Consider the following 20,637-nt stretch of genomic DNA (forward strand, 5'->3'; position numbering starts at 1 on the left):
AATAAACCTGCCGTCTCAGATTATTATTTTTTTCCTAAAGACAGAACTGCCCTCAGGCTGGAATGTAGTTACTTATTTATACCCATAAAGTAGCAAGAAAGTTCCCATAGGGCCGATCAGATTTTACTGCAGACACCATTACAGGCACTACCTTGACTATAGATTTCTTATAATGTAATGTCGATGGTTAATTTACATCAGTTAAACAACAAAGGAAATACATATGACTATAATTCCATTGTGAGGTGATACCCAAAGTTCAGTAAAGCATGGATTTAAGATGAAGGATGGATTTAAATAACAGTAAGAACTAATAATAATGGGAATAAATAGGATTGCCTTTATAGATACGTAGACATTTGGGCCAAAACATCACAGAAAAGATCCATTGAATCTAATAAAAAATTAGGAGATGAATTACAGTAGTTGGACAGTCAAACTAAAAAATACAAGAATTAAGGATAATAATTAGTCTAAAAGCCTGAAACAAGTTTTGAAAGATAAATAAGAGCACAGGGAAAGTTGCACCATTACACGATATAAATTTCTTCAGCTGTAGAAGAAAATGAACAAATATTGGTGTTCTTTTAGAACAACGTGAAATTGAAATGGTTCTAACTATGATCAACACGTTTTAAGGAAAATGATCAAAACAACTTTATATCTAAAACATCTAAAAGATCAAATCTGTCGTAGTACGTCCTCATTATACAGTACGACGTCACCGATCCTGGCAACCAATGAGACGGCGCCTTTGACTGTGACGTCACCACGTCTCTGTACGTACGGATGTGCGGCAACAGACTCGCGCGCTAAATCAACGCAGCTAAACACGGCGCTAAGGCTGATCTGTCGACTGAAGTCAAAGAGACGCGTTAAAATAAATAATCCACCGGTCCGAAGCAGAGTGCTGTCAGGATGGGTCTGCTCGACCGCTGCCAGGAGCTTTTCAAGACCGCTAACCTGTACGAGGTGCTGGGCATCAAGAAGGAGGCGGCCGAGGCTGAGATCCGGAGGAGCTACTACAAAGTGTCCCTCAGAGTCCACCCGGACCGAGCGCCCGAAGACCCGCTGGCCACGGAGAAATTTCAGGTGAGCAGCCGCACGGCACAACCGGGTCAAAGTACCAGTGCACCAGCGGAAACACGTTTTACAACACGTCCGATGTTAGTATAGACTTCTGGACTTCTGCTCCAGTGTCAGTGGGACAAGTGTTCAAACAAAAATGGCCGCTGTCGGTGATATTATTCTGTGAGCCGTTAGTTTGATCATGCTAACAGGTGCATCAACCGAGATGCTAATCTGGAACCAGGTCGGTTCAGAAGAAAGAGAATCTGCTGGAGTTAACAAGAAGAACTGGACCTGTGAAAAGGGCCACTAGATGAGACTGGAAATAAGAAAAACTTTTTTCAAGAAATACTCTTACTTATTCTGAATACTGTCTTAGTTTATTGTATGCAGTTACTTCCACCAGACTCTGCAGTTTGTGAAATGTCTAGGATTGAGCTTGGTCATAACAACCAGTGCCTTCAGTGTGTGATCTCCACATCAGGGGGAGCTGCAGGTGTGTGTAAAGTTGTGTGCTACCTGGCTGTTTCCTCTGCAGGTGTTGGGGAAGCTCTATGCAGTGCTCAGCGATAAGGAGCAGAGGGCTGTGTATGATGAGCAGGGAGTGGTGGATGAAGAATCTGACGCCTTGAGCCAAGACCGCTGCTGGGAAGACTACTGGAGGCTACTCTTCCCTAAGGTCTAAGAGCACACCTGGGCTTTTCTTTTTCATTTTTGATGTGACTCAGTAATGACTCACACTTATGGTTTTGTCCTCACTGTTTTTGATGGATATTTTAATGTTAGATGAATGATGACAAAGTGTGGTCAAAGTAATTTTGTCATTGCATTATAAAACTAATGCTGGGTTAGTTGGTATAATAACGCAAACATAATATTTTTCTGCCAGTTTATTTGCTTAAGTCTTATAATGCTGCACATGAACATAATTTTATGTTATGTCTTTTTTTTTTTTGTTTGTTTGTTTTGCTTTGACATTGTTTCCATCCACCTCTTAGGTCACAGTGCAGGACATCCTTGAATTTGAGAAGAAGTATAAAGGCTCTGATGAGGAGAAGCAGGATGTGATCCAGCTATATGTGCAGCACCAGGGCGATATGGACGCTATCATGGCCTCAGCTCTGTGCTGTTCCCAGGAAGATGAGCCCAGGTTCTGCAGCCTCATCCAGGCTGCCATCCAGAGCGGAGAGGTTGCAGTGTTCCCAGCATTTACTCAGGAGAGTGAAAAGAAAAAGAGAGCTCGTAGAAAGAGGGTGAGAAATGTGCTATTGTTAAAGCCAAAAAGTACTCAGAGCTAGTTAAAAATATTTTCCTACATTTTCTCTCATGGGATTATTGAAAGACCAAAATATGCCACAACTACAGCAGTTCTACTTACAATGTTCAGCTTATTGTTTTAAATGTAAATCCTGTATGAGACAATACTTGCATGAGTTAAGCATAAGCTCATGCATAATGTCTGTACACAATGTACTAAACTGTAAGATCTTCTAGCTTTGTTCAGTCTCAGTAATGTGATTGCATTTTATCTTCCAGGCTGACAGAGAAAGAGAAGAAGCAGAAGAGATGCAGAAAAAGATGGGGTTAGATGATCAGGATGACAGTCTTGCGATGATGCTCAAGGTAACAGATGCATATGCGAGCAATTGGCAGGGGATGATTTTTTTTTTTTCTCTCTCAACAATTGTCCTTTGTTGTTTCTAACTTTCCAGCAAAGACAGCAGTCCAGAGAGAAGAATTTTAACAGTTTCCTGTCTGACCTAGAAGCAAAATACTCCAAAAAAAGTGGAAAATCCAAAAGAGGAAAGAAGTGACAGGCGTACAGGCTCAGCAAATAAAATGTATGTAAATAGCAGCAGATATTATTTGTTCAAAAAAACCCAGTGTATGTATGAGCAGCCACCTGACAGCTCCTTTTTGTATGCGTCCTAATAAAACTGTCCTTTACATGGCCTCAGTAGCTTTTTATGCTGTCTATTCATTGTTCTATTAAAATGTAAATGTAACTTATCTTTTGTTGTCAATAAACACAAATTGATATTTTTATGCATAAGTTGTACACATCTTTTTATTCTCTTGTATAAAATGGAATCAAAGAAAATGCATTGAAGAAAATCTTTGATTTTCAAGCTTTGTCACCTTTGTCGCATGGCTGTTGGATACATTATATTAAGTTGAAAGGAAAACTGCCCTTTGTGCAGTAACCCTGTTGTTACCTGTCAAAGCATTCCTACTAGGCTTTGCTCAGGTAATAACGATAAATTTACATCAAACTATTTTTTTTGCAAAGACAGTGGAATTAATTCCCTTACTTATTTACAGTTTCCTTTAACTGCCTCTTATGTTACTACATAATCTCAAGGTGTTGTAATAAAACAGGTGGGCTGCAGAGATGTTCTGCCACCACATTCCCTCTTCTGACTTATGATTTCAAACAGCTCTGTGGAGAAAAAGACAACCAAAACATTTCAAGGTGGCCTCTTGTTGACTTCTTTGTGTGCAATGATATGATTTTTAAGAGGCGCTGGGTAAATTTTTTCTCTTTTTTTTTTTTTTTTTTTTTTTTTAATGCAGGGTGGTTGAAAATTGTGTCCTTATAAAAAGATACAGTACCAAACTCTGATGGAGCATCAGAGAAGAAAAAGTGCTTTTTATCCTCTCTATCCTTGTTTGGATGGATGTGTTATTCCCTGCATAGTCATTTACCAGTACAACACACCACAGAGGATAATATACAGTACATTCACATATAAATAGATATATACACATCAGGTCGTACATTTTACAATTATCTGCATGTACATCGGCTGTACATGAAGATGGAGTTATTGTTGACAGTTACTTGTGTTTGGCAGCCACTTAAGCTGATTTTTGGAATACAAAAATAGGCCTCTAACAAAAACTTCACAAAGCAGCATACTGTGACAAATATGCTACTTGAGTGAGACAGAAAATGTTGAGAGCATGGGTGCTGCAGACTGTGATGCTTTGTAGTGCTTTATAAATATGAATGGCTCGATGTTGAGGGCAAGCTATAAGCCAGGTCTACTGGCTCTGGACGAGATGCCTCCCCGGGTGTAGGACCGTGGTAGAACTGACACAGGCACCAGAGAAGCTAGGGGGAAGCGTAGGGACAAAAAATATCTCAAGTGAGTCATCACCCTTTAATATTTTTCCAGCAGGCAAGTCAGACAGATTTTCACCAGTTGCTTTTACCTACTTACCTTGGACAGGAGCTTGAGGGTCCGGCTCGTCTTCGTCTTTGATGGGCGAGTGTCCCAAGGGGTGATGGGAAAACGAGTCCAAGAAAGATGAGCTGCTGATACCAAGGCTGACACCGGTCACCCCGATTCCAAGAGAGTCTGGTGGAATTAACACATAAATAAATACATATGTGCTAAACGATGGAATACAAAAATCACTCTGGCCTGTGAAATTCTGACCTGTGCCCACAGAAGCTCTGCCGGGCCGCCCCTGTCCAATGTTGTCCAATACTGTAAAAGAACGACGGTATGGAGTGTCTGACTGAGAGGAAATACAAAGGACAATTATTCTGAATGTACATTTAGTAAACCAGATTATGACTTGAAGTTATAAAAGCCCTGTTTTTTTTTTGTTTTTTTTTTGTTTTTTTTGCACAAGAAAATGCAATCATGGCGAGCCCACCTGTAATAATATACTATGCGTTCATATATGTGTGATGAGAAAGCATCTTACTCTGTATGTGTGAGTGGTGTTGGGGCGAGAGAAGACATCTAATAGGTGATGTCGATCTCTTGGAATTGAACTGCCAGCTTCATCATTGATAGCACTGTGAGCCCGGCTGGATGGGCCTTTCTGACGCTGGACAGATTGAAATAAACGAGGGATAAATACACAGGTTATCTGCACAGGTTTTTCACAAAATTTAAAAAACTGACTAATGCATCTCATATATACTTATACTATGTAATAGTTATTTAGGGCCATATAATACTTGTAATAATAATAATGATTGTCTATACAAGTATGTCTCAGTGGCATTGTACCTGGACAGGCTTGGACTGCTGTACTGAGTGGGAAGAATCTGGGTCTCCAGTGCTAATAGGGGGAAGGAGAGTGTTTCTACTCAGACGCAACAACGGAGATGCCAGGCGGTCACTGGCCGTGGGTCTGTGGCATAAAACACAAGTAAAATTGAATAAAAGCGCAGATCCTTTTCCGCTTTAAGTTTGAATGCATATGTACTTTCTGAGGAGAATAACACAGTGGGACATCTTTGAAAAAAAATGTTCATTTCCATCAGTTACAGTCAGGGTTCAAAGTTATGTCTCTCTGCCCCTACACCTGGGGCAGGAGAGACAAAAGAGTAACATAAGAGTTGGAGGGGGTTGGAGGGGCTCCTGTAATGCTAAGACTCACAGACGTGTCCCGCGGATGACCTCATCCATCGATCCCACTGTAGCGGACTGACTCAGGCTGGGAACCAGTGGCAGCAGAGTCCGAGGAGGAGGGTTTCTACGTCGAGCTGACTGTGTTGAGCGGGATAGCAAGGAAGAGCTCTGCTCCAGGGTTCGTCGAGGGCGAGGTTTGTTGGAGGGAACCACGCTGGAGCCGGGTCTGTGGGATGCTCTCTCTTCTGGCTCCCTGTTTATGAGCGAGAACACAGTTGATGAATACTGCATTTCTACCTGCTGCCAACAGGCTGCGTGGTCTGCCAAACAAGGTGTTAAAACCAGGTACAAAAACCCTGCATGAGCCCATTTTATTTTGCAAGTGTGTTTACCTGTAAATGAAAAACAAGAGCTACCAGACAGCTTTGCCTCTTTTTTTTTTTTTTTTTTACTTCCCATTCAGAGATTTCATATTAGGGATATATTTGTGGTGAATATGTTTTTCTTTTCGCTTTGATTTTATATATATTATAAGTATAAAATATATCCATACTGGCTTCTGTCCACCACACCCAGGTTCCTCTGCTGAAGGGGGATACTATGGATCACGATGAGGTCGTTCAGGTTGTGCTGGGTTGCCACCGCTCCACCTGTGACCCTTCCAGCCTGGGGAACGGTGTGAGATGAGGGGAAGAAAGTAATGAGACAAGAAAGATAGGCAGGAATGAAAACACAAGAATGAATAAGGAGTCAATGACAGAGAGCCAACTGACATAATGTGGGACAAAACATTCATCAGAAGACAGCCATTGGCCATTTGATTATACATTTCCATATGTACAATACATATATCATCTCCAAGATTTTTATTTACCATGCAGCGATATCAGAGGGATCCCATATCTCTTATGCCGCCAACCAAAACTAAGTCACACCACTTAAAATGCAACAAAAGCAAAACCTAGCAAAAAAGCATTCCAACATTGTGTTGAAAACAAGTTGCAGTTAATTGAAAGGATATATGGTGGTGATGCTGTTGTGTTAATCAACAGGTACAAGCACATTTACTCTAAAGATAAAGAGAATGAGGCGCCCTGGATGGCATGCACATAACACGCCAACATTTTGGCTCTAAGTGAGGGAGTTACATACAGTGGAGGGTCTTTTCTGCTTTTTGGATTTCCGTCTGGACTTGTGCTTTGAGCCCCTTGACTTTGTGTTCTTTAAGGGGAAAAGGCATGACCAAAGGAGGAAAGCATATAGAGGAGGTTCAGGGAAAGGTAAAGAACATAATGGGAAAGAAAAACAAAGAAAGGAAAAACAAAAGACAAAAGAAACATATTAAACAAAAAGATACACAGAACACATTGGCAAGGTAAAGGGCAGAGAGTAAAGAGGGAAGGAAAGAAAAAAGTGATAAAAGTTAATGAACAGGAAGTACTGAAAGACCAAAAGAGCAACAGGCAGGAGCAAAAACCAGGTGACAATTGGGTGTACACTAAGAAGAACAAACTTCTGGACTGTTAAAGTTTGATTTCACAGTCAGAGTTCCTCAGTAAACCTTGTACTCTCGTCTCAGGCCTAAAATGATTCACCTTGAAGGTCAATTACAGTCACATCTCTTCTCATCAATGGAAAATATGATAATCATTATGATATTCAGTGAGCCCAAATAGATTTAAAAAGTGATGATATTGAAACGTTGTTCTCACTCAAAACCCCCTTTGGACCACTTACCTGAAAGTGCATGCTAGCTGTGAGCGGGGGCACCCTGCTTTGGCCAAGTTTGGGCAGCATCGTGGGCAGAGTGGAGAGCAGCATGAAGGGATTCTGGGAGTCTGGCTGCACAGGGCTCAAGTTTCCAGAAATCTTTTCATCATCTGCCAATCAAACATGTAAAATCACACTTAAATAATGTAAATAACTGTTGACTTTTGGTAATGTTGAGTCTGATGCATGAAAATTTGCCAAAGTCGAAGTCAGTTCTACTTGAGGTGCAGCATTCCCAGTGCCGTTGAACTAGCTCTTTCATCCAGCCAACCAGTTGCCGCCACACATCATCGAACAGCAGGTCAAGAACAGCTTGGCGACGACAGCGGCATGGTGAGACAGGGGGAAATGAGTGATGCTTCCGACCCGACTCTGAACAATCCTGGTCCCACTCGTCTTCCCTGAAAGATACAATAAATCCTTACCACCAAAGTGAACAACCCATGGACAGAAACTGAAATTTAGATTTACTTAGTTTCACTGTGTAACAAAAAAGTGAGGAACTCACATGTCCCTGCTATCAAAAGCCAGGTATTCCTCCATCAGACCCTCCATTTCAATCACCTTCGGCTTGTAATGAACGCAGGATCCACTGGAGATGCCAAGAGGCCCATCTGACTCTGCTGAGGAGGACCTGATCAGGGCAGCTCTCCTGCCCTGCACATTCAACCTTTCCACCAACACAGAGTACACATAGTTAAGAAGCAAACACCTCAATAAAAGACATAATACCACATACATTGTATCTTTAAATAAATAAACAACACTATGACTCACAAGTACAGGCATCAACACAAAAAAAATCAATTTGCATTATACACATACATATGCAAGCTCGCACTAACACACTACATTGTAACATTAGCAAGTTAGCAACTACACTGTGTCATCTCAGTTTTGTGTAGTCAGACAGTGGCAGTACCTTGTACCTTCTTACAACTAGTCTACAATTGAAAATGTCCTCCGTAGAAGCTACTTAGGTTGGCTAGTCGCTAACCAACATGACTTTATCCCACAAACTTAATTAACAAGCCAGACTATCTAGGTCACAAAAACAGTCGGCCGACTACTCTATAATTGATGCAGCAACACCAGTCATCCAGACAGCCAGTTGTTAAACTCCCAAGATGGTGAAGTATAACATTTTTATAAAAATTCATTGAAATCATGTAGCAACTTATTTCCAGTCTTACAGACCAGTTTCAAAGAAAGGTTCTCTTTGGGCAGAGTTTACAAATTTGAAATCAAATTGACCTAAGCTGCTTCAAGCAATGAAATTCCAATGACAAATACATTTTATACGTTCAACATCAATATATAGAATGATGTTACCATCAAAAAGAGTTCCTCCTATGAATATCCTTTAACTGGGATTTCACATGGAAAAATAATGTTTTTGGCCTAGCCTTATTTTAACAGTAAAAAAGGTTTTAAAATTAAGGGAACTGTTTATGGAATCCTTTACCAGCGAGTGCAGTTAAGACTTACTCTGTGCCACCTCTGTCTTTCTCCAGGGACCTCACATTGCTCTCTTTGCCTGCTGATATGCTGCTGGCAAAGCTGCCTTTCCCTGAAGTCGCATACCACTGGAAGCCCTCATCACAGGGATACACCACCTGAGTCCCCAGGATCCTTGATGACACACAAAGAACAAAAAATGCGTAAAATTATTGGTGTTTCATGCAAAAGCAGGATGTTTTTTATTTATTTATTTATTTTTTTTTTTTCAGATCAGTCTTCACATTCAACTTGGATCCGAATGTTACGCCAGCTAACTAAAAGGCCACATGGTTGATAGAAGTGGATATCATACCGAAGATGGGGGAAACGTGTGGCCCACTGCTGGCATTCATCCTGCAGCCCCTGGAGTATCCCACCTCCACTGCCTCTCCCCTCGTACAGCTCTTTGTCGATCTCCTCAAACATTTGCTGCACCTGTCGTGATGCTGCCTTGTCAAACTCCTGCGGGATAGAAACACAGGAAAAAAGATTGTCATTTCTCTACTCTCAAAACACCAGTTCTGTGATGGAAAGCTGCTGCTGTGCATCAGTTATTGACAACAAGCCACCTTTCTTTTTTTTAATCTCACAACAAGTTTCGACATGCATAATAATTAGCTCCTATAGTCCCATGGGATGTATGTGTTTGTTTGTGGTCGAGTTGAATTGTTCTTTTGCTATAACCAATGGATGAGACAGAAATGGAGAGGTATTTTTCATCACATTTTTTTTTTCTAAGAAGCAGCTTGAGGACAACACACTAAATAAATCATTGAGTCTTGGAAAAGTTTCGTAGGACCAGGCAAAGCTAGAAACCACATAATGGTAAACCAATACCCTGTGGAATCAAGCCTTGCATATACTCAGAAGTAGCAGATGGAGCATCTACTATAGATTACAGTTGCTTGCAGTAGATTGTTTATGGCTTTCCACTGGTTTTCAAAGGTTATAAATGTGAATGAAGGAATAAAAATGTGACATTAAAGCATATGTCAAAGTATGTTTGTAAACTCTTTGAAAGACAGGGGATGGAAAAATTCCAGAGGACAAACAATGATTGTGTGCATTGTTAGCAAGATTGATAAGGAGAGTAGACTTACATCATAGCCCCAGGAGAAAACAGAGCTCCTCTCTGTTGATATACCTGTGCCTGTGGAGCTGTGGATACCTGACCAGGACTGGTTTGAGTCTACTGAGTTAATGGTTGGGCAGTCAGAGTGTCCAGAGGCAGCAGACGTATCCGAGCTAAATAAACAGAGAGAGTGAGGTTCATGTACAGTTTGAGAGGAAATATTCCAACACATTTCACGTCAGAGAAACGGTTTCCAACACTCCCACTTCCCACATCAAACTATCGCCTCCTTCCCACATAACCAGCAAATTTAATAAAAATACTCAAACAACTTCAATCCCTGTGTCACAACAAAAATCAAGTGTCTGTCGTGACTGTAGGAATCTAAATGATGGTGCTTGATGACATAATCAGGGCAAGGTTTCAAAGTGGAAAATCAAGGGCAAATGCCAAACTAATTGAATATTCTAAAAGCCTGTCTCATCAGATATTATTTTATTTGCACATCTGAAGAAGGAAATCTGATATCAATTAATCTACTGCTGATGGGTGTCTTGTTTCACATAGTGAGAGCCTTGAGAATCAGCTGTCCATTCAAGATGGTCTAACCTTACAAAACACACAGGAAAGAATATGTCTGTATACTTGTTACAAGTCGTATCATCTTGGCCTTACTTATTTTGTGTCCCTTCAGAACAATCCAGGCCTGTCTGGCTATAGAATGATCAGGGTTCAGTTACCTGGTGTGAGTGGAAACAGCTTCTTGGAGGTCATGTAGATATCGTTGTGGGGTTTGGTTATCGTCTGCTTCCTCTGGGAGAGGATGGTGGTCAAGACTGCTTCGAGATATCCCACGACTACAAAAGAGATGAGCCAAAAACAGAATCAGGACAACTCGATCAATAAATTATATCAATTCTATCAATTTAATCAATTCAACAGTCTGCATTGGCCTAGAATTACAATGACACGAGATGGATAAATATAACATAATACATAGAGATGTGCCAGAGGTCTGGATCAACTGTGCTGGGATTTTTTCCAGTTCAAAACACCAGTTAGAAACAAAAGGCTTTGACAGGCTAAATTAAAGATAACAGCTGTCGGCCCTTGACAGCTAGATGACAAGCTTGATGCTCAGTTAGTACAGCGGATTGGATCACTGCAGAGCTGTTGAGCTTTCAAATTCCTACTCACATCTCAAGTTTGTGCGATACAGGTCTCCTGTTGTACCGTGAAATCATTCTCCTTTGTCTTGATTTTATAAACTCAAGCCCTCTTCTCTCATTTTCGCCTCCGCTTCCAGGACTCGCAGGGAACCGTGTAGAAGGAGGGCTGACATTTCCTCCAGCCCGGAGATAAATACACCGGACAGGGCTCCGGCTACAGATGCTAGCGGTGTTTATTAATCCGTTTTAGCTAATGTTGGCAGGAGGCTACGGCTAACAGCACTCGAGCGAACCTTACAGGGACGGACGGATAGAACACCAAAAAGGCACTAACAGCATTGCATAATTCCCAAAGACACATTTTAAAGAAGCTACAGCTCACTACACTAAACTGGCCTCCGGTGTGGTGCAGCGGTATCCTGCCAGTCGGAGGTTCATCTTGCAATAAATGATAACAGGGCGTTAGTATCGCTAGCTACCGTCACCGCAGTGGTTTTTCTTTGCTAATGTTAGCACCGCCAACAACAATAACGCGGCTGTCATGGATACACAGCCTCGTTCTCCTGTTGTCTCATGGGAAATAGATTTCGGACTACTCCATGATAGCTATTATAGACTGAGCTGTTTCACAACAACTCCCAGAGGGCTTTGCGACAGCATGGTTCCGTTTCTGAAATGCTTCGCTCCTCGTTTGTACTGTAGACTCAAAATTGGCTTTTTGTGATAAATCATTAAAATTTTCTTTTTTTATTCTTAATTAAAAGTTATTTTATTATGCTACTGTGTCTTTTGTTCAACAGTTAAAGTTAAATTGATTGACATAAAGAGTAGGAACCTATCTGTTGAATGATTGGGGTAGACGGGTACAATTTGCAGTAGGACCTAAACAGTTAGGGGTGGCGTGATAGCAACGTACGTACAAATGAGAAGTTTCTTTTCTTTTTCTTTTTTTTTTTTTATTTCTCGGATTGAGCTAATGTAAAAACAAGACGGGGTAAGGTTGACTGGCATTCCCATCGCGATATCTGAGAGTAAATTCTCATTTTACAATGGACGCCCTGCAGAAAAGAGGGATTCAAGAGGACTTGGTTCAGTACAAACTCTTCTTGATCCAGCCAGACGGCTCATCTTCAAAGCAAACTGAGAAACATCTCTTACAACTTGTAGAGGAGATTTTGGCAAAGGTTGCTCCGTTCTTGATTGAATACATCTGGCAGAGTCAGTCATTCAACCTTAAGTATCATCCTGAGAAAGGTCTTGTCAACACCTCATTGATTTTTGGATTACCATTTTCGAATTTTATTATTATTGGTTCTGGTAGTCATACTTAAGACATGTGTTTTCATATGTTTCATTTTCATTAACAGGAGATGTCCCAGCTTACATTGGAGGCAGCACTCAGTTTGGGGACAATGTGGAGGATGAGTGGTTTATTGTTTATCTCCTGCAACAAATCACAGAGGCTTTCCCAGAGCTTGCAGCCAGGTGAGACAGAAAGTACTCTGAGTTTATATATTTTTAAACAAAAATGAATCCTTGGATTGTTTGATTACTATATTGGAGTCTTAGAATATGGATCCCTTTCAGTTGCTCATCAGTCATATGCTTTTCTCTGTCTCTCATATTTGTGTGCAGTGTTCAGGACAACGATGGGGAGTTTCTTCTGATTGAAGCAGCAGAGTATCTTCCCAAGTGGCTGAATCCAGACACCAGTGAAAACAGGGTGAGATGCTCAGAATAGCTTTATTAATTTTCCATCACAATTTATTGATTGATGGGCATGAGGCTGCCTTTTTAATTCAAACCCCATATTTTTTAAGACTCAAGTTTCCCAAAAGTATACCATACATTTTTAGAATTTTGACCTTGGTTTATTTGTCAGACTTTTTTATTAGCAGTTTGAGAAGAGAGCATCCTAAGAAAAAAAAAAGAAAAAACTTTGAATACAAAGAACAATCAAAGTCACCTCAGAAATGATGCAACAATCAATCTCTCTTGTAGGTCTTTCTCCATAAGGGAGAATTGCATATCCTGCCCTGCGGCTCCAAATCAAGTCCAGAGGGTGTTTCAAAGGATGTCGTACCCAGTGTGGCACAAGCCCTCGCACTGCTCTCCACCCACGCAGATTCCTGTCGAGCAAGTCCCAAGATCTGCTCAGTGCTCAGGAAACGACTACAGGGGTTAGAGAATGTTTATTTTTCATTTAAAAGAAGTATGAAAAAATGTATTGATGAGCCCCTCACTAATTTTCTGTTTTCTGTTTTATTTTGTGATGCTATTGAATAGATCAAAGAGCAATATGTCATATTCAGTGTATATTCAGTTTTAGATATTTAGATCCACTACAAACTCAACATTTGCTGATGTAGATCACTTTACTTTTTCCCCAATTAACAATCTTCTCAATGTAGCAAGATTTGACTATAAGAGTATCTGAATAGTCTCAGCAGATATTGTGGATGTAAGAAAAATGTAAAAGCATTTCAATGTCTGCTTTCTGCTTAGGTTCCCAGAGAAGACTAAAAAAGCTCTCCATCGTGCCCACTGTTTCATACCTGCTGGTATTGCCAATGTATTGGCACAGCGACCAGATTTGGTTGCCCCTGCAGTGTCAGCTTTTTACCTGCGAGATGCAATTGATCTGCAGGCATGTCGCAGTTTCAAGACATTTCCTCCTGATACAAGAGTCCTTACCTTGGTAAATCCACTGACAAATACATTATTGTATTTTTGATTTTGACATATTGCTTTGTATTGTGTGTATTTAATGTATGTTAAATCACACTGGTTTAGGTTTTCACATGAATGTTCCTTATTTCTAAATTGTCAGGCAAACCACCTGTATCTGTCTACTTATTTCCAGGTGACATTCAGTCGTTGCCTGTATGCTCAGCTGCAGCAGCAACAGTTCACTCCAGACCGGAGGAGCGGTTTCACGTTGCCACCTCGCTCTCATCCTCAATACAAAGCCCATGAGCTTGGCATGAAACTGGTGAGTCAGTATCAGTATTTCATCTTCCTTCAGGTTGACTAGAATGATTTTATACTATGATTTTAGTTCTTTTTTTTTTTATTATTATTATTAACTGTTTGTGTCTGTGTGTGACCCTGCCTCCAGGCATATGGCTTTGAGATCCTGTGCTCTAAGTGCAGGCTGCCATCATCAGAGCCTGATGCCCCCATCAGTTGTAACCCTCAATGGAAAAAATTCATGGACAGTCTTAAAAAGAATGGGTACTTCCGGGTAAGAGTAGGCAGCACCTGGAATATTAGAATATATATCTCATCAATAGAAAATGTAAGTTTGATTTTCTTGTTGTCCAACACAGGGAGAGTTGGAAGGTTCAGCCTGTTACAGAGAACTGATAAGATCTGCAGAGAACTTCTTCAAGCAGTCTGTAGCCACAGAGTCAAGGTGAGGACAGCGCTGTGGAGATCGGCACTCCTGTAACATCTGGTGGTTTCTGTCTAAATATCAAAATTGTGGGGTTTTTTTTGTCAGTGCTTTGTCCCCAGGTGAGGAGGTTCTCCACTTACTGCATAGCAGCAATTCCCCCAGTGTCGAGGAGCTGAGGAAACAAGAGTCGCAGCTCCCCCAACAGGACTGTGAGTGACAATGTTTTTTCTTTCTTTTTGCTCAGGAACATTAAGCATCAGCAGATTTGAAAGGATTTGTACAAAGTTTTTAAATTATTTCTTGAAGATTGCCTTGAATTTTCTTTTGAAATTTCTCTCAATTACGGCACAACTAAGTCAAATTAAGACAATTGCATACATTGTCAGTATTATCTGTTCAAAGGAGAGGTTTATCATTCAGAGATGGTAGCATTGACACTCAAAACCTTTGGAGATTGTGGTTCACTTGACGGAATTTAATTCATCCTGTTTGACCTTCACCCATGTCTTACATATGAGTAATGGCTTTTGGGAAAATATAAATGTAAATATAACATGTATTTCACTGTTTATATGACTCTGCTAGAAAGTAAGCATTGCCTTTGTCACTCTCTCTCTGTTGCCCCTCCCCCCCAGGATTCTCTGCTTTCAGTTTCAGTCCATTTGGTACAGATCCTCCATTCTCTACCCTTGTCTCTTTCAACCATTTCCCATAATGAAATTTTATTTCTGTTTGTCTCCAGGTGACAGCTGGCTGGATATCACAGCTCAAGATTTGGAGTGTATGTTACAAGAGAGAAATAGGGGGAGGGCTGATGTTGGGAGCCAAAAGAGTTGTACCAAACAGGCAAAGCATGTCAGGGGTGCAGAGGAGAGGACAGAGGAGACAGAGGATAGCAAAGAGGAAGAGGAAGAGGAGGCTGGTTACAGCCTGGTAGCAGTCAGTCAGGGGATGAAGAACTTCCTCAGCAGCATGTCGTCACATGAGGGTGCTGAACTGCCTTGGTGAGAACGAGATCAGTCAGTGGACCTGATTGATTATGATAAATATTTGTGGCAATAAGTAAATTATTGAGATGTACGTTTGTTACCAACAGTCTATTAATTCAGGATTTTTTTTATTTATTTTTATTTTATTATTTATTTCAGGAGCAGCTCATCTCAACCTTTTAGTTTTGAGCCTGTGCTCATGGCCAACGCACTGGACAGACTACTGGGTATGTGAAAGCCTTGAAAGTGAAAGGCTAAAAGCAACCTGCAGGAACCTGACCATATCCTTCCCCTTTTACTGTATTTGTCTGTCTTTTCATTTCTATAGGAAGCAAAGAAGAAGAGCTAGATTCAGATGATCTAGATAGTGATGGAGATGAGGAGGAGGAGGAGGAGGAGGAAGAGAAAGAGGCAGGGTCCTCTGGTCATGCAGAGGTGAATGGGACAGAAACTTTGGACAGTCTAAGAAGATACATGGATCAAATGGATGAGGAGCTGATGGGCACTAATATAGGAAAAAGCTTCAGTCAAACTGTAAGATTACACTTGAGATTACAGGATGTGCATATGATGTGCTTTCAAACTGCCTCAATTTCAAGAAATATGCACAATTGTCATCTTAAATGCTGTTATTGTGCTGCTATTTGTTCATTCTGCAGAATTACAATGAAGTAGGCTTGGGAAGTGGCTCTGCTCATCCCTCTGCCACAGACGAAGTCACGAGGGAGAGAGGCATGGAGGACACAGGAGAGGAGATCCAGCCTCTTGATGTGGACTTCAACCTGGTCACAAACCTGCTGGAGTCCCTCAGCTGCCAGGAGGGGTTGTCTGGACCGGCTTCCAACCTGCTGCAGAGTTTGGGCCTAAACCTTCCACCCAACTCTGATTCCTCAGAACGAGCAAGTAGCTAATGATTGAAGAGTTTTTCGCTTCCAGAATGAATGATGATGGCACCTAAAGCTGTCTGCAAGGTGTCATCAATAGATAAACAGCAATAATGTTGTCCAAGATCTCAACAGTGGTAAAGATTTAATGTAACCAAATGTGGCTTTGTTTACAATCTAAAGTGTTTTTAGGAAGTGCACACACTGAAGAAACTTCCAATGCAAAAAGGACAACACTGTTTTTATGAACATGTGATGAAATATAGATATATATTAAATAAATAATTGATCTATGATGAGGGTCATAATAATGGCAGTGTAAAAAAAAATGGTGCACCTATTTTCTATTTTGGTAGCACTGTAGTTTGTGTTACCATAAACCTTCATAGGAAGTCTCTTAAACATGGAAACCAGCTTTTTCAAACAGTCTTGTCTTTGAGTGTGCTTGTTTAAAGGAACAATTAAGTGCAAAATTCTAATGCTGAGACTGATGTACCTTTTTGATCAACTTTATATAGGATTTTAGCACACGCTGCTAATATTGTTACTGATATGCTGATGGTGGTTGTAGCACCTCTTGCATTCAGTTGTTGTAAACACAATAAATATTTTTGCATACAAAATGAATCCTGTCTCATAATTTATTCAGTGTACACAGACTATGCACAATGACATTATCCGTATGATTTTGTCATGTATCATGTAATACTGATGTACACACAATGAAACAAATCAGCACAATAACATTCATAAAATACAGTCCAGCTTTGAATAACTTCAAAGACATTCAAAAGTAAGTAGTTCAACAACATTTAATTCTTAGCCCTTCTCCTCTGACATACTTTAGCATTAACCAAAGGGGGGCACCAAGGGTGGCTCCCTTTGGTTAATAATTAATTCAGTCAAAGATCTGAGTTTCAATATTTTTTAACACTGTTAGGGTAAGAATAGCGTGGATTCAACTCTATGTCCTCTGCAAATAACCCCAGGGTTACTCTTCTTCATCCGGGGAAATAAAGCTGCCAGTCATTGGAGGACGATTTCCACAAAGCTGGGGTTAAAAATTTATCTAGTGAAGCTTTTGGAGGTTAACCTTCTGAAATTCCTTTATGTGAATTATGTGATATATGCTCTTGGGTCTACTTTTCAAACAACTCCAGCTTGAAAGGAAAATTGGCACATAAATTGTCTGACTCATGTTGCTTGCTCATGTTCGTTTCATTGTCAAATAGTTGGTTTTCCTTTAAAGTCCCAAGTGGATCCAACTGGAAGTGAGCAGCTTTTGTTTGGGTCAGTTCAGTCTTTGTCTCATTTTACTGAAAAAATGAGGTAGCTGTCACTGCTGCTCAGTTACCCCATTCCTATTTATTAAGATTTTAACATAATTTATTTACATGCAGCAAAGTGAATCGAAAGCAACTGGTCTTAGATTTGTCTAAGAAGACATTTTGCTTGTTATCCAAGGGGCTTCATCAGTTCTCAACACATCAGTCTGACTACTCCTCACTAGTCTGAGGGAGGACTGGTGCGTTTTAGTCAGACACAATTTTTCCCCCGGACATGACTATGACCTGGATGCATGAGAATATACACAGACAACGTAATTTATTATAATTTAAACATTAGCTTGATATATGTTGGTAACATATGACTCTGATGCTTCTTCTCTGCTGCATTTCAGCTATGTGTCTCAGTAGCAAGTAGCAGAAGTTAATAAAGTAGGTAACATTTTACTCTGCACAGAAATTAAAAGCACTGTTGCAAATGGTGTGCCTCTATTTTCTCACAGGTAGAGCCCCCTGACGTGAATCTACAGGAGCCTGAAGAACGGCTGCATCAAATGCCTTGCCGAGTGGAGCAGCGCAGCAGAAAGTGGTGAGACGCTCAGAGCTGATATTGCAATTAAGATGTTCAATGCCACACCCAGCAGAAGGATTGCAAGCAGATATGCGTGGAAAAGCAGACTGTTCCAACTGCCCTGACTCAACACTTGCCAGGGACTGTCTGGGTCCAGCAACCACAGGAAGCCCAGCACCCAGCTCTGGTTGACCAGTTGGGTATAATAGGTGTCAAAAATGGAAGCCTGAGCATCAGTGGAGTGGCGTCGCTCTGTCTCAAACACTTTAGCTAGCCAGGTCAAAGAGATACTGTGGAGAATTAAAGCAAGCGGTGCATACATGTACTCCAGAGATGCAATGCCTGACAGACCACTGGAAGCTGCAAAGAGAGGGAGGGAACTGATTAAAGATAAATCTGTTGTGAGGTGAATCATCAATATCCCCTTTAAATGACACCAAATGATTTACCTGAGATGACAGTGGAGATCACGCTCAGGATGGAAATCAGAACAGCGATGTGGACAGATGGCCGCGATGCCAGTTTCATGGCAAAGCTAAAGGCAACAGTTGCCAGGGGCAGCAGAGGCTGGGTGAAGGTGAAGAGGCCATCATATGAGCTGTTGGCTTTGGCCCACATGACCAACACAGCATGGGTGCTGTTACAGATCGCAGACACCAACACTCTTTCACCCTTGGCCGTGGAATAAGGCTTCAGAGGCACCAGATCCATTATGTGCAGGAGATTTAAGACTGATAAGGAGATCAAAACCTGCACAAGATCAGCTGATATCTTTATAAACAGGTACAGTATTTATACGAAAGTCTCAAGTTCTGATTATTGTAACAAAAGAAGTGTTGAACATAGCAACATCTGTTGGTTGCAGCTCTAATGTGTGCCAGTGCACCAGATTTCTGTAAGATGATGGATAGTTAATGTTTCATTATGTTGAAGCTGGAGACTATAGACAACGAAAAGTTCTTCCATTATATTCACAGAGAGAACTTCTGTTTGCAGAAGATGTACGTTTTCTCGTATTACATTTTTTTCTACCCATGCCCTAATGCTGTAAAACATTATCTAACATTGATACAAAGGGATAACTAAAATACAGGATGTGGAATAATAAACACAAAACACAAAGCCATGCCTGTTTTTACTAATATTTTTACAAGCAATAATTCAAAGTCTGTATTTTAGTCTTTACAGCTGCTCCATCCGCCTCCATCCATCCTTCCAAACCCAAGCGTCAGACACTCATTCACTAACTAATTCAGTCCTTTGGGCAGAAAACATTCACAAGTGGGTGCTTTGGTCAGCCATTTGGTTAAACATTACACTAGTTTTCACAAAGAGTTTATCAGCACTAAAGGTATCCTGTGACTGCCCTGCACCACCCACTGGCTCCCACATACCAAATACTGTCAGTTATCTAAGTTAGCAGCCTACACTTATATTAAACAGGTGTAACAACTACCAACTAACGCAAATTATTTTATATATTTATATTTATATATATTTTAGTATCACTACCCCGTGAACTCTGCCTGATAAATAAATTTGCCATTTAAGCAAATGCCCTGCAGCCAGGACACATCGTGCTCCGTGTAAACAAAGTAGCAGGTAAGCCACAGTGTTCAGTGTTGTTTTAAAGTAAGACATTGTATTTTGAGTGCTTGAGAAACATTAAGTCACTCTTGGACACAAGTAAGGGAGCAGGCACCAACCTGGGCGAAGCAAAGCATCACAGCATACGGGTAATGGTACTGAGGGATGAAGATGCTGGCCACAAAGTTTTGGAGTCTATCAGCCAGGCCGTATATCACCATGCCCACCAGGCAGAGGATGGCAACCAGGGGTTTGAGTGCATGATTGTATGAAAGACTCTCCACTGCTGAGGTATACCGTCCCTCCCTTAAGAAATCATTATACGGTAATAAGACTAGATTTTGGTAAATGAATAAATAATCTTTGTTTTTGTTTTTGTTTTCACAGAATGATGAAAAACCATATTTTTAGGCAACAGAATTTTCTGCATTGTGCACCAACAATAAAAGGTTTCATTGCCTTTTGCTGATTCACATACCTGCAATAAATGTAAAAGCTATGAATGCCTATATCTGTGCATGTATATACTTGCTTTGTGTGGCTTTCAATAATGTGTGGCTTCCAGAGAAATAATTAATTTGTAATTGTAGAAGCTGGTACCTTAAAAAAAAAATGCTATTTCATTGTTTCCAGGACACATGGACTGTTGTACAGAGTCAGTGAGAGGAAATGAGAAGTCAACATGTCATGTTATGTCATGCTACTTTAAAGTAATTAGTTATAGTTATTAGTGAATTCTCTCAAAGAGTATCTGAATTAGTAATTGAGTTACAATGACATAAAAGTTAGGAGTTAACAGGGAAATTAACTACAGCATGAAAAAAATTATTTATGTACCAGTGATTAAAAAATTATGATCGTTTCCCTTTAATGGAGCTTTAAATTAAACTGTTTATTAACTCTTCATAATAAAAGCTGAGTATTATATGAGGCATGAAAGGAATGAAATTATATGAGGCATGAAAGGAATG

The 20,637-nt window shown here is 40.5% G+C and overlaps 3 protein-coding genes across 4 annotated transcripts; 2 read left to right on the forward strand and 1 right to left on the reverse strand.

Annotated features, from left to right (window-relative positions):
• The first annotated feature begins 804 nt into the window (after window positions 1-804).
• On the forward strand, window positions 805-3,125 carry dnajc9 (DnaJ (Hsp40) homolog, subfamily C, member 9). Its single transcript, XM_029521910.1, has 5 exons — window positions 805-1,092; window positions 1,607-1,747; window positions 2,067-2,321; window positions 2,605-2,691; window positions 2,781-3,125. Exons 1-5 carry the CDS (start codon window positions 919-921, stop codon window positions 2,880-2,882), a joined length of 759 nt encoding a protein of 252 aa, XP_029377770.1. The 5' UTR covers window positions 805-918; the 3' UTR covers window positions 2,883-3,125.
• A 471-nt stretch (window positions 3,126-3,596) lies between these two features.
• On the reverse strand, window positions 3,597-11,510 carry fam149b1 (family with sequence similarity 149 member B1). Of its 2 annotated transcripts, XM_029520930.1 has the most exons (16): window positions 10,981-11,510; window positions 10,524-10,640; window positions 9,812-9,956; window positions 9,025-9,173; window positions 8,700-8,843; window positions 7,720-7,881; window positions 7,431-7,612; window positions 7,179-7,321; window positions 6,594-6,662; window positions 5,995-6,107; window positions 5,470-5,694; window positions 5,097-5,220; window positions 4,786-4,911; window positions 4,512-4,593; window positions 4,293-4,430; window positions 3,597-4,183 (listed from the first exon to the last, which is right to left on the reverse strand). In XM_029520930.1, the coding sequence occupies exons 1-16, from the start codon at window positions 11,025-11,027 to the stop codon at window positions 4,101-4,103; spliced, it is 2,049 nt and encodes a 682-aa protein (XP_029376790.1). In that variant the 5' UTR covers window positions 11,028-11,510; the 3' UTR covers window positions 3,597-4,100. The 2 variants fall into 2 exon arrangements, with proteins under 2 accessions (XP_029376790.1, XP_029376791.1); XM_029520931.1 differs by lacking the exon at window positions 6,594-6,662.
• Window positions 11,511-11,917: 407 nt separating this feature from the next.
• On the forward strand, window positions 11,918-16,834 carry ecd (ecdysoneless homolog (Drosophila)). The gene is made up of 13 exons (XM_029521398.1): window positions 11,918-12,206; window positions 12,320-12,437; window positions 12,588-12,675; window positions 12,954-13,132; window positions 13,458-13,650; window positions 13,816-13,944; window positions 14,071-14,196; window positions 14,282-14,367; window positions 14,455-14,558; window positions 15,092-15,353; window positions 15,498-15,565; window positions 15,667-15,872; window positions 15,998-16,834. Exons 1-13 carry the CDS (start codon window positions 12,002-12,004, stop codon window positions 16,247-16,249), a joined length of 2,016 nt encoding a protein of 671 aa, XP_029377258.1. The 5' UTR covers window positions 11,918-12,001; the 3' UTR covers window positions 16,250-16,834.
• Window positions 16,835-20,637: the final 3,803 nt, after the last annotated feature.

This window comes from Echeneis naucrates, chromosome 15 (assembly GCF_900963305.1).
Source record: "Echeneis naucrates chromosome 15, fEcheNa1.1, whole genome shotgun sequence".
NCBI classification, from domain to species: domain Eukaryota; kingdom Metazoa; phylum Chordata; class Actinopteri; order Carangiformes; family Echeneidae; genus Echeneis; species Echeneis naucrates.

Coding starts and splice junctions, on each gene's coding strand:
- dnajc9 (XM_029521910.1), top strand. CDS start 919: ATGGGTCTGCTCGACCGCTGCCAGGAGCTTTTCAAGACCGCTAACCTG. Junction 1,093..1,606: donor TGGCCACGGAGAAATTTCAG/GTGAGCAGCCGC, acceptor TTTCCTCTGCAG/GTGTTGGGGAAGCTCTATGC. Junction 1,748..2,066: donor GGAGGCTACTCTTCCCTAAG/GTCTAAGAGCAC, acceptor TCCACCTCTTAG/GTCACAGTGCAGGACATCCT.
- fam149b1 (XM_029520930.1), bottom strand. CDS start 11,027: ATGATTTCACGGTACAACAGGAGACCTGTATCGCACAAACTTGAGAT. Junction 7,613..7,719: donor GCTTTTGATAGCAGGGACAT/GTGAGTTCCTCA, acceptor TGTATCTTTCAG/GGAAGACGAGTGGGACCAGG. Junction 4,431..4,511: donor CAGAGCTTCTGTGGGCACAG/GTCAGAATTTCA, acceptor TAATTCCACCAG/ACTCTCTTGGAATCGGGGTG.
- ecd (XM_029521398.1), top strand. CDS start 12,002: ATGGACGCCCTGCAGAAAAGAGGGATTCAAGAGGACTTGGTTCAGTAC. Junction 13,133..13,457: donor CTCAGGAAACGACTACAGGG/GTTAGAGAATGT, acceptor CTTTCTGCTTAG/GTTCCCAGAGAAGACTAAAA. Junction 14,559..15,091: donor GCAGCTCCCCCAACAGGACT/GTGAGTGACAAT, acceptor GTTTGTCTCCAG/GTGACAGCTGGCTGGATATC.